General features: G+C 43.2%; 1 protein-coding gene across 3 annotated transcripts in view; it reads right to left on the bottom strand.

The window, feature by feature from the left end:
• Positions 1–18,264, bottom strand: part of ATRN (attractin) — a 148,383-nt gene that overhangs the window by 57,948 nt on the left and 72,171 nt on the right. For all 3 annotated transcript variants that reach the window (XR_015286516.1, XR_015286517.1, XM_086887864.1), the window contains exons 17-24: positions 17,961–18,146; positions 16,414–16,647; positions 15,625–15,762; positions 9,604–9,697; positions 8,256–8,308; positions 6,598–6,692; positions 5,646–5,724; positions 5,124–5,281 (exon numbers count right to left, since the gene is read on the bottom strand). Coding sequence is in view for 1 of the 3 variants with exons in the window: in XM_086887864.1 (XP_086743990.1) it covers positions 5,124–5,281; positions 5,646–5,724; positions 6,598–6,692; positions 8,256–8,308; positions 9,604–9,697; positions 15,625–15,762; positions 16,414–16,647; positions 17,961–18,146 (1,037 nt within the window). In the remaining 2 variants the exon portion in view is untranslated. The remainder of the gene's footprint in view (positions 1–5,123; positions 5,282–5,645; positions 5,725–6,597; positions 6,693–8,255; positions 8,309–9,603; positions 9,698–15,624; positions 15,763–16,413; positions 16,648–17,960; positions 18,147–18,264) is intronic.

Genomic DNA, 18,264 nt, shown 5'->3' with positions numbered 1-18,264 from the left:
ACTAAAATTGAAGGCAGCAGAGGCAATTTTAGCTATTTTTCCATTACAACCTTTATGAAATCTGAGTGGAAGGCAACAATTTCAGTGAGCTGAGGAATATTTCCCACTGGTTCTCAAATACTCTTCAGGAAGTGGGAGCTATGCAGTGCCTCTGCAGCCTCCACCCCCCTGCACAGGCAGCAATGCACTTTTTGAACAGTGGCACTTTTTGAAGCCCAACACAACGATGAATTGCCAAGAAAATTATATATAGTGAATACCTAAAGCGATTCTGCAAATGGTACATTTTGTATTCAAGGGCTGCAAAATTCCTCCTCCTCTTTTTGTTTCTTGAAGCATTTGGTTCATAATTAACATTTAAGTGTGTTCAAATCAAAATCCTTCAACCAACATGAAGGAGAGAGAGGAGGCAATTGCCAGTTAATGATACAATTACAAACTGGGTTTGCCTTAATCAGCTCCTAAATGCCTTACACATTCTCAGAACGCAGAGATCAATGCAAGATGCCTGGAATCTGAGAGGAAAGAATTGAGTCTCAAATGGGACAGAATGTTAGTGAATAAAAACAATAGTTTGGGTATGAAACAAGACTAAACCACCAATTTCTACTTAGTGAGTGGTAGCAAACACCATCAGCAGTAAATTGTGATGAAGCAGAAAACTTAAAGCCAGGAAAGAGAAATTTCCATATTAGCAGATGGAGTTTTCACCCTCCTGTGCACTCTGGAGAGGGATTCACTCACCAGACTCAGCCCCAGGTAAATACACAGAAGTTTAAACAGTGTTAAAACCTGCTGACATTTACACAGGTATCTAAGAGTTTCAGATTTTCACCACTAACTACTTGTCAGCTCCAGAACTGCAGTTTCATCTCAGAGTGAGCTGACTTTGCATGATTTGAAACCCATGAAGAGAACTCCTCTGGAAGTTTCAGCACTGAATTCCCCTGCTTCTCACCGTGCTATTGTACAGCTGATTATTTATAATCAATGTCTCTCTTCTACTCTGAGCTAAATTTGTAAAGAATAACAAAGCAAACTCACAATGAAGATTAAGGAAATAGGAAGAATAGTGGGGAAAAGATTACATTTACATAAGTGAAAATACCCTCAACCCTTCAACACCCACTAATGTCCTTTCCTAAAGGGTGCACTCCCACTTTGGAGGAAGATAAGGAACATCTAGAGGAAAGCTGAAGAGAGGAAGGTAAAACTGTTGGGGGTTGCTAAATGCTTCAAAATTCCGTGTGTCCAATGTTCACAGCAAAGATGAGCTCACAAAGCAGAGAATGGAAATATCCAGATTATTATATATTGACAGGACCTTACCTGGATTTCCAGGAAAGCTTGGCACAGTAAGACTTTAAGTGAACTCCTTCCTGCTTGGAACTGCTCAGAAAGGAGGAACTGGGAAGAAGATTGCTGTATTTTGAAGGCTTTCTGCATTTTGCTGCCTTAGTTCTTTTACTGAATAATCATTTTAAGTCATTAACCAGGCAGGGAAAGTCATCCTAAACCAATATACTTTAAAAAAGAAATGAACTGAATCAGTCTGGAAAAGAGGTGGAGCAAGACGGGGAAAGAAGAGCCAGAACTGAGCATTGGCAGGGACACAGCCATCTCTTACACAAAGGAGCATTTATACTTCCCAAGTGCAGATTTGAACAGGCAAGGAGAGAGAATGAGTAAGAGACAGATTTCAATCAAGTACTTCAAGATACAGTTTGTAATACTTAGCAAACAAAAAAAAAGGTGGATTGTAGGATTGCTTTGCAGTAAAAACTACATTTATAAAGCTTTCTGTTGCAAGATTTTGTATAGATATAAACACTCATCTTTTAATACATCTGTTGTATTGAAATTGAAAATAAGCCAGGACAAGTGAGTATATGCACAATGACAGTTTACTAAGATATTCCAACAAAGAATAAACTCCTAAAAAGATGATTTGAACATGCTGCACTGCCCAGAATCAGCCCAACACACGCATGAGCTGCCAGGTGATGCACACACATGAGGACAGAATAATTTCCAGCAGCTTGGCAGGAGCAGAGTTTTCCTGACTTGGACATACTCTATTAAAATCAGTGCAATTTCCAAAGGTAAATTGAAACATGTTCTGTAGCTGTGTGACAGTTTAATAGTGCAGGTGCAATGAGGAATACTGCAGGAGACAAGCCAGGAGGATAAGAGAACAGTTTACATCCTGCCCATACTGTACACGGAGTTTTAATTAATGAACCAGTTAGCCCTGAAGGACAGATCCCAACGGCACAGGAACTTTTCCACTGTGAAATCAGGGATGAGCCCCTTGGAAAAACAAATGAGAGAAAGAAAGCCCTGAATAAAAACTATTCCTGAGAAGAATGTAGCATGGGACGAGTCAAGGACTGATGGCCAGGAAGTTCTAAAATCCCAGAATCAGAGAATGAGGTAGGTTAGGAGGGATCTCAATCCATCCCCCTGACATGGACAAGGACACCTTCCACTATCCCAGGCTGCTCCAAGCCCCATCCAACCTGGCCTCAAACACTTCCAGGGATGGAGCACTCACAGCTTCTCTGGGCATTTGTCAAAAAAATCTTTGTCCCAAAAATCTGTACCATGATTTAGCTTCTATTTTATCATACTGAACACAAACTACAGAGAGCCACGACTTCACAGAAATGAAAAAAAAACCTGGGCTATGGAAAGGACAGGTAGGAACACAGACTGCAGCTGAGGGAAGCTCAATCCATCACGGCAGATTGCACAAGACCTGAAAGGACACAGTGAATCCTGGCTTTCAGCTGTGCACTGAAGAGGAAGCTAACAGAAATTCTATGGACCACAGATTGCTGGTCGCTGCCAGAGTTCTTCACAAAAACTCTGTCTCAATGAGTAAGAGCTGATGCTATTTTAGACTTTGTTTTGACAAGTAATAAAGACATTAAGAAGAGCTGGTGATATGACATTAACTTGAATTGAGTCCATACAAGCACATTCACATTAAATTAAGGATAAAGAGAGGTCAAGTGTTGTAAGAGAATCAAAGTTCACTCTTTAACAATATGAAATGAAATCAAACAGTAAAATCAAGTGGACTAAGGAGATCAGGAATGGGAAAGCTGCCATCTAAATATTTCTCTCAGGTCAAAGATGCAAAACTATTTGAAAGCTGCATTCGCAGAGCTAACCTCGAAAGGGACATGATGATCAATCAAAGAGGCTTTGTATTAAGGAGAGGAAAGGATTCATTAGCCATGTCTTTAAAGCCAGCAAGAAATAGAGAGATAGAATAAGAACTGACAGAAGTCAAGCTGTGCCATTGCTCAGCAAATGAAAACAAAGCAGCAAGTGATGTTTCAGCCATACCAGTAGAGGAAACTAGGAGGGGAAGGAAAGAGGGGATGCTGTAAGCAGAGATAAGAGAAAAAGCTGTATCCCTAACACACAGTTCTGCAGCAAGAAATAACAAATAAATAAATCAGAGTAAGGTACAGTCCAGCACTGATTATGGAAAATCAGGTATCAAAAAATACCCATAAGGTTAAAAGAAAATAATTAAATTTTTCCTGACTCCTGTGATTATGAATTTGATGAAAGAGAAGCTCAAATATTTAAATAAATCATTGCACAAATGTTCACCTACATAGATGCTATTTCCCCTCCAAAAAGTAGTACTTACATGAAAATGAGGAGGTTTGGGACTTGCTTCTTGAGTATCCAATGACAAAGATTTTACATTGCAGCTCATCAATGCCTCCATATTTAAAAATTAGGACTTGAAAATAAACTAAGACTTTACGAGTTTATGAAGTAAGAACTCTCCAGCTGCAAACTGATTACTCAAACTGTAAGATTTTAAAAAGAGCCCAAAGCCAACCTGCCAAATCTTCAGTCTGCAGTCAACAGGACAAAGTTTCCCAAGTAATTAAAACCCACTTTAGGAGGTGACAAAGACATTTCACAAGTATTCCTAACACTTTTTTAAAAATTCAGGAAAAAATCACTGTAACTTAAGGACCTCTCTTCCAGGTGGATCTCATTTTCTTGCTCAATATTACCCTGTACATTACTTTTGTTAACAGAGTGAGTTTGCCTGACGGATACATTTGAAATACCAAGTACATTAATAGGAAATACCAAGTACATTAATAGGAAGTGTCAGCTTTCACAAAACAATCAGATGAATGAGAGTGAAGATGGAAGAATCTGGGTTCCCATACTTGACCAAGTTTCTTAAATAAGGCAGAATTCAAATATGCCAAGCTTTGTTTGAGATCTGTGGCTGCTCAAGGTTGGACAGGGCTTGGAGCAAGCTAAGCTAGTGAAAGCTGTCCCTGCCCAGACAGAGGGAATGAGATCTTCTTTAAAGCCCCTTCCAACCCAAATCATTCCATGATCTCTGTTCCAGACCTCGAAGGGTTTTGTCCTTCAAACACCCAGATCACTCTGAGCACACAGTGGTTGACCAGCCTGCTGCAAGAAGGTGGCCAGGCTGCTCTGAACTGTGAGCTGCCTCAGCAGCTGCAGGATCTGTGACTGCAGTCACAGAGTGATTCTGACTGATTTTATGACCACCAAGCTTCGTCCACTGCTTCTCCTGCACCAGCTTCCTCACACAGCCAGCCTGGCACCAGGCTTCTCCTGTCACCAACGGCACTGAGCAGAGGGAAAGGATGAGCTTCTTGTCCTGCACGTGGCACCAGCCTGAGGCAGCAGCAGGAGAAACTCAAGGGGTGGCCCTTGAGCTGTGCCTTTTGAGAATCAGGCACTAAAGAGACACTAAAGCATTTCCTCTGCCTGCTCTTTCCAGGCTTTGTTTTTAGCTTTACAAGTCTTTTCCTACAACATCAATACCTGCACATTTGAAGTCAGTCACCACATCAAATACAGCCCTGTTAATAAATGAGTGTCTCTCTTTATTTCACAGCACATCTTCAGATCCACGGGGCTGAGGCAACATCAGAAGATGCCTCACAGCCTCTTCCCCTTATCCAGGAACATCAAACTCTGTCTGCTCTGGGATTACACCAGGCTGGTTCAGCTTGGTGAACTCCAAGCACAGCAAACTGCCACAGCTCTTGAGAGAAATAAAAAAAGCACCTTTAAACAATCCGACATATATTAGCAGCTCTTACCTGTATTTTTATGGGCCAGGTAAAATTGCTGACATAAACAAAGAACGTGATGTTCGGGTTGTTGCGGAAATCAAATTTCTCATTGGAGAAACTGTCCTTGTATTCTTTTATATTGGTTCTGGAAACAACTGGAATTTCCTCCCCAGCCTGTGTGCCAGCTGTTGTAATGAGTAGCAAGAAAAGATATTTCAATGTGTATTTAAGAAAATAAACAAAAGGGCGAAACATCCTAAATGCTAATTTTAAAAATTAACCCAAGCAATGTTAAACTGCACTGCATTATCAACATCACTGCATACCAAGATGTTGCATTGTTAAAAATCAAATTTTCACTTTTAATGTTTACAAAATATGCTATTAAAGTTAAAAACATAGTTTTTTTAAACATTTTACTTTCCCCCTCAGGCTGACAATTTAAGAACACTATGCAGAACTTACATAGTTTTCCCAATTAAATTTGCCTTTTTCAGAAACCAATCAATGAAAGAAGCTCCTGAATTATTTAGACCATCCTCAATTTACCTGCAAAACTTGTGGACCAAGTAATGTTGAGGTTGAAGTTTTTAGATGCATTGATGAACATGTCCAGGTCTCTGTTTTGCTAAAGGAAGAAATGAAGAAGAAACCCCGTTTTCAGGAAAAGGAATTTTACTGTACTGTTTCCTAGGAAATCATTGCTACAAAAAAAAATTATCTTGAAATTTGTTACTTACATGAAGAAAATATATAAAGCTAAAAAAGATATACTATATTTTCTGTAAGAAGTATTCTCCTCCTCAAGGAAAATGTAACAAAGGATAAAGAAGTCATGTGTACAGAATATCACAGGAAGAACTGAGTCACAAGATACAGGGTGAAAACAAGCAAAACCTCTCTGCTCTGGAGGCAGGCTGAGAGAGATGGGATTGTTCAGCCTGCAGAAGAGCCTAAAGTGACTGGGACTGGGGACAAGAGCCTGAAGTGCCAGGACACAGGGAATGAATTCCCAGTGCCAGAGGGCAGAGCTGGATGGGATTTTGGGCAGGAATTGTTCCTGGCAGGGTGGGCAGGCCCTGGCACAGGTGCCCAGAGCAGCTGGGGCTGCCCCTGGATCCCTGGCAGTGCCCAAGGCCAGGCTGGAGACTGGGGCTGGAGCTCCTGGGACACTGGGAGCTGTCCCTGCCATGGCAAGTTTGGAGCAGAATGTGCTTTAAGGTCCCTTCCAACCCAAACTCTCCTGTGATTTTAAAAAAACTGGAACAGCTCAGAGGTTGTTCCAATAACTGGAAGAATCAACTGTGGCTTTTTATGAAATTTTCCTGTGATGATTCAGGACTGCACAGCCAAACCGAGGTCAAAAAGCTCTGGTTGCTCCATGGAGCTCCTTCCACATCACAAGACTACAGCTAAAGACCCAGAGAACTGTAACAATTCATTGCCTCCAGGGCCAAGAGAAGACAAAGGACAAAGTTAAAAGGGAAAATAGAAGATGTACCTCTTCAGGTGTGGCTACAAAGTTGATTGCTGTGTAATAGCGATCGTCCTCCTGGGAAAGGCTGAAGGTGAACTGATAGTCGATGAGAAGAGTATCTGTAAGGAATGCAGGGAGACAGTTATCCCATCTCCTGGAATAAAATAACTTCTGTAAAGGAAGGCACGATGTCACAGAAGGGTTTCTTGGACAACCAGGACATGAAATTGTCATGACAGTGCTACAAATTACTCCAACCTACATATGATCCCACATAAGGAACAAAAAACTCGGGCAGCTGAGCCCAGAGGGGGAAGAGAGGTGGCTTATACTTGCCAGGCAACAGCCTCAAGCCTTGATCTAAATCAATATTCCTACCTATACACTGTAAAAAAATATGCCAAAAGATTTATTTTTCCAGCCTGCAATACCTCTGTGATCTAAGGGAATAGCAGAAAGATTCAATGTGTAATTTCCACTTGGAAGGGGGCAGTGCTCCCCCCATCCCAGGTTTCTGTACATCAGCAGATTTTCCTGGGAGAGGCTCTGCAGAGCAGCTGGTTGGTGATGAACCCAGCTGCCACCCTGCTCCAGGACACATCCCACCCAAGCTTGCCAAGAGCAGCCTTTGGTCTGTCTGTCTGTCCTTCCCTGCTGCCCAGGCTGTAATCCACAGCTGCCTGTGAGGACCTACTGACCCATCTCAGTGCCTTCCCTTAAAGATCACTACTATGACTTGTGCATCTTCCCAAAGCCATGCAGAGATATTCCAAGCAATAATAAACAGGAATTGATACACCAGGTGCTGACCCCTCGCTGGACTGACTCAAGTCAGACAAGCTGCTGATGTTGATCCATGTCTTCTTGACAAAGAAATAGTCAAGGAACAAAACCAAGAACACTGAATCTGGGCAGCACAAGGCTCTTCCTGTGAGAGCTGCCAAGTTTTATCTCTTCCCACTTTTCTCCCATTTAACCATCCCTGCCATTTCAGCAAGGAATTTGGTCTTTCTTACACAGAAATGCCGTGAGGAGCACACAGTGGCCTTGTTTAGCCACACAAGTAGAATTCAAATAAGCCAAAACCAGCCAGTTGATCATTTCTGTGCTGGACACTATTGGAGACTTTATGTAATTTAAGATTCCATCTCTCCACGCCTGCCAGGCTGCTGATTGCTAATATTTGCAAATAGAAGCTGGAAAGTTTCCATTAGGTAATCTGAATCTTGGCAAAGGATCTTTTGGAACTGCATGAAAATCCAACTGCTCATTTCAGAGGAAACGTGGCAATTTTGAAATCCATTCTTACATGGAGAAGAATTTAAAATAAACAGTATTTTGCATCTATAAAAATTCTAAGGACATTCTTTGTTTTTTACCTGTTAGGAATATAGTTTAGAGTGCTCTCCAAAAGACCAGATTTCATCTCAGTCACATGAAAAACATGCAAAACATTGTTAAAAAGATCCAGTCATCACACGGACCTTATCAAGAAAAGTATTTTCATTCTCTTTAAACAATGTATTTGAGAAAAGTGAAGGTTTTTAGAGCTATTTTTTAGTCCTTTCCTTAATCCCCCATATTTTTAACACATGCTGAGGCAATTAAAACAAATTTTAAATAAGGTATTTTAAACTTCAAGCACATTTTTTATCTCCGAACAAAATCCCAAGGGTACTCACAGTAGCACGTTCCTTTAAGTGGATTTCCCTGATATCTGTTTTCAACTTCACATCTAAAAAGAATATACAATTTTTAATAAACTGATATTTCTTCTAGCTCTATTTATTCCCAGCCACTAAATACCAGCAAACACAACCTGTGCTGATAACAGTACACAATTAAAGATGAATGTCTGAGCTAGACTGGGCTGATGAAGAAATTCCACGTTCCCTACAAGCCAACTCATATGCAGTAAAAATGCAATATAAAATTCTGGATATTAACATTTGCATCCACTTGGAAGGTATTTATTAGCTCTTCACAATGCATGGAACTGGATTAGCTTAGTCATTTATGGCTATTTCAGGTTCTAGCCTGTAAATGTTTACTCATGTGAGCAATGCTTTAAAAATAAACCTGGCAATGAAATTATTTGTAATTAAATTATTTCCACTAACATCACACTAAAAGCATTTCTGTTATATTACAGAGAAACCTCCAGCAAATTTGTTGCTCTAAAACTGCTCCATTAAACTGCTCGAATGTCAAAGGCTCATTTAGGATATATTTACATTCCCACTGAACAACATCAGAGAGCACGGACAGTGAATTCTACCAATTAAAAAGAAACGATTGAGGGATAAAGCAAAGCAGAGAGAGTCCAGAGGAGGCCCCGGAGCTGCTCCAGGGCTGGAGCCCCTCTGCTCTGGAGCCAGGCTGGGAGAGCTGGGAATGTTCCCCTGGAGAAGGGCAAAATGCAGGGAATGCTGAGAGTCCCTGCAGGGGCTCCAGGAGAGCTGGAGAGGGACTGGGGCCAAGGGCTGCAGGGCCAGGAGCCAGGGAATGGCTTCCAGTGGGAAAGGGGAGATTGGGCTGGGATCTTGGCAAGGAATTGTCCCTGGCAGGGTGGGCAGGGGCTGGGATGGAATTGCTGGGGCTGCCCCTGGATCCCTGGCAGTGCCCAAGGCCAGGCTGGACACTGGGGCTGGAGCTCCTGGACAGTGGGAGCTGTCCCTGCCCTGGCTGGGGTGGGGCTGGATGAGCCCCGAAGTCCTTTCCAACACAAACCATTCTGTGATTCTATGTATAGTTTAGGGGGTGGGGATTTTTTCACCCATCCCTTCTGCATGACATTCCCAGTTGAAATGTTTTTAAAATTGGAATTCTTCAGGAAATCATTCTGTTCAAGATGTTCCCCAGGGGAAGCATGGCTGGCTGCACCCTCAGTGCACTGACTCAGTGCAGTCAGTCAACTGTCAGGAGCAGAGATATCATAAACACAACCATTTAAAAACAGGGAGGGAGGGGTGTCCAAGGTGGTATGTGCACAGTTTTTTGATTTCAAAGAAGAAAGGGACATGAACTCACAGCTGACACTCGTCTCCTTTGATTCCCTTGGTCGTGCAGAAACATTTCCCCGTGTTTGTGTTGCAGACGGACGCGTGGCCATTGCACTTGCAAGCTGTTGAGCAGAGGGGGAGAAGATGCAATGTTGAATGAAGAAAGGAAAAAATTTGATAGCAATTAAGTCCTTTAGTTGTCAAATTGAGATACATCAACAATTAACATGCAGATGAAAACCCATTTGGTGCTCTTTGCTTTCTTTGTGCTACAGAAGGCAGACGAAAATAGAAGCGTGCGTCAAAACAGAGCAAGCACAGGCTATCCAGGACCGGTGTTTTGCATGAAATAATCATCACACTCTGCTTTTTAGCCTCTTGTCAGACAGCAGGGGTGATATCATAACTAGGAAGGGACAGTATTTGAAATAATTTTGGGCTTGCTAACACATTTCAGCCAAACTCAAAACCCTTGAGAGGAGAGTTTGGAAAAGAAAACAAAGCCTGTCGGACTTCCAGGGCTTTTTTCAGAAATAAACAAATAGGTCTTGGGAAAAATAATGTTTCATCTGTCCTGCTGAGGAAATAATGTCATTATCAACAGCATCAGCAGAAAACATCTGGTGTTAAGATGATGATATCCATGTCGGGACTAGTTGGGGTACATTCCCCAAAATATTTTAGGAAAACTTTGCACTGAATGTCATCGAGCTGTGGTTGAAGCAAACCTGCACAGCCCTGAACTACTCCAGGTTTAGGGTATGCCCAAAACAGAACATCTCATACACCTGAGTCTGCTCAAAATCCATCCCAAGGTAGTGTGATGGGGACATGCAGGAGATTTTCTTCACAAAAATGCTCCTGATTTAACCTAAATGCTCATATTGACACACTTTGAGACCTTTATTTATAAAGATGTAGAGGAGAAACATCCACAGAAACCCCAAAACCAAACCAACAAAAAAGAACAAAGCCTACACAGCCAATTGACTTGGATTTCTTGCTCACTATCACTGGAAAAACAGATTTAACAACTTCTTCTGGCATGTAGGTGCCTTTTAGAAGTCGTTCTGCCAATGCAGCTGCATCCATCTGGAGTTGTGCATAGCAGAGTGTACAACATAAGGAAAAACTACAGAAAGCAAAAATCCCTTGTTTATGGTCCCTGAGCTTGCTGGGAACAAGATGCCTCCTTGTTAAGAACACATATTCCTCCTGGTTAAGCAGCCATGCCAATAAATGTACCAGCAGATTCTTAGACATGAAGTCCCCATCCTGAATATCTCTGCCAGCCTTGGACCTTACTTTAGGAATGCTTTTGATATCTTTCTGTTGGCACGTAATAGAAGCGATACTGGATCAGGGACACTTAACTGTGCTCCTCAGATGTGGATGAGTGCTTTCCTAGCAGCAACACAGAGCAAAGAAGCAAAAAGGCCTGTTGTGGGAACAGAAGACTGAATGAAAATTCAACAGAATAATTGTATTCTGGGAAGAGAACAATCTCTTCATTAGTGCCACTTAAAAAAAAATCAGTCTTAGTACTGTTGAGAATGTCTTGTACCTCTTTCCATATGCTTTGCACAAGGGAAGCAAAGTGAAGTTGGATCCATATTCACTATGAACACACATGAAATTTCTCCTGATTTTTAAGCCTCAAATTGTTTAAAGGCAGATTGCAGCATCTTGAGCAATAACTTTCATTTTTCTTTTCTCTCTGCTCTTTAACATGTCAAGAAGACTGAACACTCAAATATCTCTATTTAAAACAGTAGAATCTATTCATTTACCCACTTTCCTACAAGTCTAACTGGAGATCATTCACTAAAGAACTGGAATATGCACACAGACACTTTCTTGTGGCTTTTCAGATGACTTTAAACTTTGGAAACAAACTATTGATAGAATGTTCTAGACAACCTCGCTGGAGTCTACAAAAGACAGCTTCCCACTGGAGTCAGATGACAGAGCAGAAACCAAAACTGCTGGAAATGGCTTTTTGACTGTGAATCATGGCTACAGCCTGGCAATGAACCACCTTCCACCAGATGAGTCTCCTTCTACCTTCTCCACAAACCACGGCTCACGGACTCAGAGATGCTCACGGGGATTGTTACTCCTCTTTCTATTTGTGATTCCCAATGGCAATGCCATCACCCACCTGCCCAACACTATTCTTCCTTGCCAAATGCTTTAGCAGCCCTGCAGGACCCCCCTGAGCCCTGGGAGAGGGAACCAGGCAGGTCCATGGCACCAGCAACTCATGGGCCACCAGCAAAGGCTGCATGGACGTGTTCAGAAGCGCTGCCACAGCTGCAATCTGATTTCAGGCATAATAGTGCCTTCCCTTCACTTGCAAATAACTTCCTTATCTCCCACCAGCATATTTTCACAGGTAACTTTAACCAGAAAATTCAGAAAAATCCTGAATGCAGAGAAAGCACTTTGCAGGTATTTTTACATTTGATGTGCTGCATTTCCTGCCATTCCTGCTTAATACTCCTCTACTTGGACACTTCCTAAAAGCAACCTCTGAGGAGTGACATACCTGCCATTTATTTATTATCTGCCTAGCTCTGCCAACACCAGGGCTTATGATGTCATGCAAATAATTTTTGTAGGGACATAAGTGCAGTTTGACAAAATACTTTCAACACAATTAATATAATCTTGTGTTGGGACTTTTTACAGGGATATGTAGGACAGAAGGCATTGAAATAAAAGGGGACAGGGTTAGATGGAATATGGGGAAGAAATTCTTCCCTGAGAGGGTGGGCAGGGGCTGGGATGGAATTCCCAGAGCAGCTGGGGCTGCCCCTGGGTCCCTGGCAGTGCCCAAGGCCAGGCTGGACACTGGGGCTGGAGCTGCTGGGACAGGGGGAGCTGTCCCTGCCATGGCTGGGGTGGGAATGGGTGGGATATTAGAACCCTTCCAGCCCAAACCATTCCATGATCCCCAGACTCAGACTAGGCAGTGAGTGTGCAAACATACAGATATTTGTGTGTCAGCTGGAGTGTACAACAGTCTCCAGCCTGGCTGTGACTGTGGGCTCTAAAAACAGAGCAGCACTAAGTATTGCTTACAAATGCACTAAAAGAGTGAAATCAGCACATTATTAATGGGAAAGAATGGAGGGCCACAGCTCAGAGAAGGGAGAAAACAGGAGCTAGCTCTGCTGCCTGTCAGCCAATCCTTATCTGAAGAATTCCCCTCTGGAAATCTTTTCACCAAGCGAAAATGACAAACAGGCAGCAGTCAGCCTGGCTGCATCAGATAGGCTGATTTGCTCTTGCTTTCCCTTTCCCAATCCACTTCAGTCTTTCTGCCCAGGTTCCTGCTTCCCTCATTCTTTTCCCTTCCCAGTAAATAGTGTTAAATCACAGCAAATTAAAAACTAGGTCCAAAGCACTTGAGAGCAAAGCACTTCTGACATGAGCTACTGGATCCACCAGATAAGGGATGAAGGCTGTTCCACCATCTCTCAACACATTTTCTAATTTCTTTTTCAGGCATCTAGATGATTGCAGTCTGTCATTCATTATCTCAACAACAAACTATTTTGGGACAATCCTTATGCACAAGAGTCCAAAGGAACTTACTCTCCATTTCCACACACATAGAAAAGCAACACCTACCAACAGGCACATTGTGATCCAGTGATTAAACCTGAAAGCTCAGGGTAGAATTCTGTATTTTCCCAGGCAACTCAGCCTCAATTTATTCAATACTTTCAAGTAAACTTTAGAGCATTTCAAAGTATCTTCATCTGAAATGAGTTTATGAGTATCAGTAGTATTTAATCTGCCAGCTAATGTTGTGAAATCAAGTGTCAGGAATGCACCTTCTCCTCTGTTCCCACATTGCTGTGCTGTCTGTTGGAATTCCATATCCCTTTGTGCTAAGAGAGGCAGATGTATCCCTGTGAGTTTTACACCCCCTTCTTCAAATCAGTCCCTTGTTCTTCATAGCCTCAACCATCACCACGACCCCCCTGCTCGAGGAAACAGGACTCCATGCTCCAGCTACTGACCCTCATGTTCATCCAAAAGGTCAGCACTATTTCCAATAAACATACTAATAGCCAAGTATTTTCTACTGAATTGTCTCCACACTTGGAAGAAGCAATAAAAAGTCTTCAATGTCCACGCATTAATCACCTCCACCTCATTCTTCCAGGCTGGCCACAAACCACCCACACTCATTTCACAGAAGTACTGATGCTACTCTGAGTAATGTTATTTTTATTCTACCTTTTCCATCACTGTATCTAATTGTCTCGTTCCACCTCACTATACTCCACTAACATAATCCACTGGGACCAGTGCTGGTTTACATCTCTGTTGGTGACAGGGGCAGTGGGATCGAGGTACCCGCAGCAAGTTTGCTGATGACAACAAACTGGTAAGGTCAGCATGCTGGAGGGAAGGGGGAACATCCAGATGGACCTTGATGGCCTCCAGCAGTACCTGGATGGCATCAAAGGGGACCTGGGCAGACTGGAGACATGGGACTGTGTGAACCTCATGAAGTTCAAATAGGCCAAGTGCAAGATGCTGCACCTGGGTTGTAGCAAGCCAGAGCACAAACACAGGATGGGCAGGGAATGCCTGAAGAGCAGCCCTAGAGAGAAGGACTTGGGTGAGAGCTGGACATGACCCAGCCCAGAAGCCCCCGAGACCTGGGCTGATCCCAGCGTGGGCAGCAGGGGAGGGGGGATTCTGCCCCTCTGCCCTGCTCAGGTGAGGCCCCACCTGCAGAGCTGCCCCAACCTGGGCTGATCCCAAAGGAAAGGTGGGAATTGTGTCCCGGAGCCCCTCAGGTCAGGCCCCACCTGCAGAGCTGCCCCAGCCCCAGGGCCAAGAGCAGGAGGACGTGGAGCTGCTGGAGAGAGTCCAGAGGAGGCCCCGGAGCTGCTCCAGGGCTGGAGCCCCTCTGCTCTGGAGCCAGGCTGGGAGAGCTGGGAATGTTCCCCTGGAGAAGGGCAAAATGCAGGGAATGCTGAGAGTCCCTGCAGGGGCTCCAGGAGAGCTGGAGAGGGACTGGGGCCAAGGGCTGCAGGGCCAGGAGCCAGGGAATGGCTCCCAGTGCCAGAGGGCAGGGCTGGATGGGATTTTTGGGCAGGAATTGTTCCTGGCAGGGTGGGCAGATCCTGGCATAGGTTGCCCAGATCATCCCTGGAACTGTCCATGGCCAGGCTGGATGGGGCTTGGAGCAGCCTGGGATAGTGGGAGGTGTCACTGCCCATGGCAAGGAATTGGAATGAGATGAGTTTTAAGATTCCTTCCAATGCAAACAATTCCATGATTCTATGATTAAATCTCTCAGGAGCAAGAAGCACTTTCCCTCACATCTGCACCTCTCACAGCTGGATTCTGATTTACAATTGGTCTCCCCATGCCACAACACTGAGAAATTCACAGCAGTTCAAAACTATGCCACAAGGCTGCAGGTCAAAATCCAAGTCTTCCATGTATAGTTCTCAACATTAAATGCATTGGTCTTTCAAGGAAGACTTTTTCCCAGTTTGCTAACTTGCACACAGTTCCTTGTGCCAAAGAGTCCCAAAGCACCTTACAAACTGAAATGCAATTTTAACAGGGTTCTCCTAATCCTCAACTGAAATCCAGCCAAGTCCTCAGTGAAACATGGCAAGCCTTTATGAAGCAAACAATTTTAACTATAAACACACAACTCATTAACCAAATTGAATAGAAGGTGAAACAGAATTGAAGCAGAGATTTGTTCAAGACATTTGGATCAACACTGTTTCTTTTAAAAACAGGATCATCAAACACTAAAATACAGACATTTCTCACTGTGGTCATTCCAAGTTTAGAAAGGAGGGTATAAAATCCTTTATGTGCAATGAAAGTAATTTCACTCAACAGTTTGAGTGTCTTTGATTTGAAGAAAAAAGAACCAAGCCTCGCCTGCAGGAAAGAAAACATGAATTATCAGGATATCATTTGTGTTAAGACAGCAGAGGAATGAGCAAAGAGTGGAAAATGTGGATGAGCTCAGGGCAGGAAGCTCTGAGGCAGCACTTACGCTGGCACGTGCCCCCGTTGGTGGGATCCCCGTAGTAGCCCGAGATACAGGTCTCACAGTGCTTGCCCGTGGTCAGGTTCTCACACTTCTCACAAATGCTCTCATTTACACACTTGCTGTGCCCATTACACTGACAGGCTGCAGAAAACAGGAAAACTGTGAGTGCTGGTGCTCAAATATAGCTCACAGAGACCCTCAGGAAGCTGTGCTGTGCAGGGGAGAAATGAAAGCATTTCATTTCCCAAGTGGTTCTTGTCTCTTGCTAGCGATACACGGACCCAAAGACAAGTGTATACCAAAAAATGAAACCTAAAGAAACACATGGAAAACTGAATTGCAAAACATTATGTGCACACTGGACTGGAAGCTGCTGGTGGGTTGGATTTACAAGGAATGGGAAGGGGAGTGTTGGTTTTGTGTCAAAAGCATTAGTTGAACACCATCCTAAGCATTATTAACACTTAAAACAAACTTTAAAGGAAGATCTGCCTTTCTTTCAAACAGCCTTAAAATAAATAAACAAACAAAAGTTAAAATCCCAGTAAAGGCCTGTAGGGAAAGGAAAAATTTCTCTCAAATAATAAACAATAATGTCTTCACGCAGCAAACCTGCGCAGCTCAGCTGCTTCAGAGCTCCTTCCATCTCCAAGTGTGCAATTCCTATTTCTATTCCATGCTCTTCTCCTCCCTCCATTAACAGGAAGAAACACACAACACCACCATAGTCTTAAAAACTCTCTCCCCTTGCACTTAATCGAAATGTTGGACAATTAGATGCTGCTCATTTACCTGGACACTGAATAAAGGACCACTTGTAGTAGTTCTCCACAGGACACATGCTGACATTGAGGACAGGCTCCAAGCTGTGTTTCCCTGGCGTGGATGAGGTCGGCATCCTGACAGGACCCCGGTAAGAGCCTTCCATGCACTTCCCCTTCCCGGTGTTGCTTGGATCCGTGCACCATCCACAGCCCGGCTGCTCCAAGCACTGAGCACATGTGCAGTAGCCTGAGCAGTTTTCAGCTACAAAAAAAACAAAACACCAAATTGTATCTCAAACACAGGCAACAAAAAATGCAGAATGTATTCTGCAGAACTGTATTTTAATTTCACTAAAATATTTATCTCATCAAATCTAGAAACATTTATTCTCATATTCACAGTAACATATTCATTCCTATCAGCATATTTATTCCAGAATCTAAGAAAACTATTAAAGGTTCCAGTAATCAACGAGTTACAAAGCAGCACAATGCACACAGAGGTTTTTCAAACCATTACACATCACCCTCTAACACTAAAGGCTAATGTTCCCTCTAGAAAACATCTCCAATTGATTTAAAATAGATTGGATGATCAAATGAGCCATCTGGAAGCAAAGGCTAAAAATCCATCCAGTTTAGTCACTCTGAGCCTCTTCATACCACATTTCAGCATCACATGCTATTATTTCAAGCATTTATTTGAGTCAAAAAGCATAGAATATAAGCAAGATAATAGAATTCCACCCTTTAGCTCCTCCTTTCTCTAATGGGATTGGATTTTAGGGGTGACAAACTCTTTAAATACAGAAAACTTTTTCTATTCCTTTCCCCAGACCATCTTCAAAAATATTTTCTGGATTCTTGGTGCTGCAAGATGAGCAGACTTTCTAGTTTGATTTTTAAGTAGACAATATTTTAAAAGAAAAAAAAAAAAAAGAAAAAGTTTGTTTTCCATTCTTTTAACTTGCTCATTTCCTGCCTGATGCTTCCTCCAACTTTTGGCCTCTGGCAATATAGGAAGTTCATACTCTTGTGTTCCTTAAATTAATTTTTTTCATCACTTATTTTGCAACACTTTGAGCTACTTGTGATGCCCCTGCTTACACCCAGCTCCTAAAGAATTCGACATAAATAAAATAATTTCTACATTTTCACTTGTTTTAACTTTTTAGGCTCTTTTACCCCAGTTTGAAAAGAAAACATACTTCCAAAGTACCATGAAGCTTTTGCAGTTTGCTCACATCTACCTAGAAGGGGCAAAAAAGTAAATAATTTATTTAAAATGAGGTAGGAATTCCTACTACAATCTGTAAGTAGACAATACTTCAGAATAAAACGCTTGCGTAAACCCTAATTTGGATCTGATAATCGGATAATCACAGAATGCTTTGGGTTGGAATGGACCTCAGAGACTGTGTCCTTCCACCCCCTGCCACAGGAGGAGACCTTCAACTGGACCAGAGTGCTCCAGACCCCGTCCAGCCTGGCCTTGCTCCTTTCCTCCAGGGGATTTTCAGCACAACCCACAGAGGTCTGGATGGCTTTTCCTCCCGAGCAGGAGCGGTCACTCACGTGGACAGCTGCTCATGGTGTACCACTCCATGCACTGCCCGTAGGGGAAGGAGGCCACGTAGGCGTTGGAATCCACGCACTGCTTCATGTTGCTGCACCACATGCACTCGGAGCTGCCGCTGGTGCACTCGGCGCAGGCGGCGCGCAGCGCGCAGGGCGTGCGGCACTGCTTGGCGCTGTGGTTGGCTGTGGGGGAGGACAACAGTCAGTTCCCTTCCAGAAACGATCATGGAACGGGGCCATAAACACCATCCCATCCCACCCCAGCCAGGGCAGGGACAGCTCCCCCTGTCCCAGCAGCTCC

Source organism: Cyanistes caeruleus, chromosome 5, assembly GCF_971803275.1.
Source record: "Cyanistes caeruleus chromosome 5, bCyaCae1.hap1.1, whole genome shotgun sequence".
Lineage (NCBI taxonomy): Eukaryota > Metazoa > Chordata > Aves > Passeriformes > Paridae > Cyanistes > Cyanistes caeruleus.
Note: the sequence above shows the minus strand (reverse complement) of the source record. Positions and strands in the feature narration are given on the sequence as shown.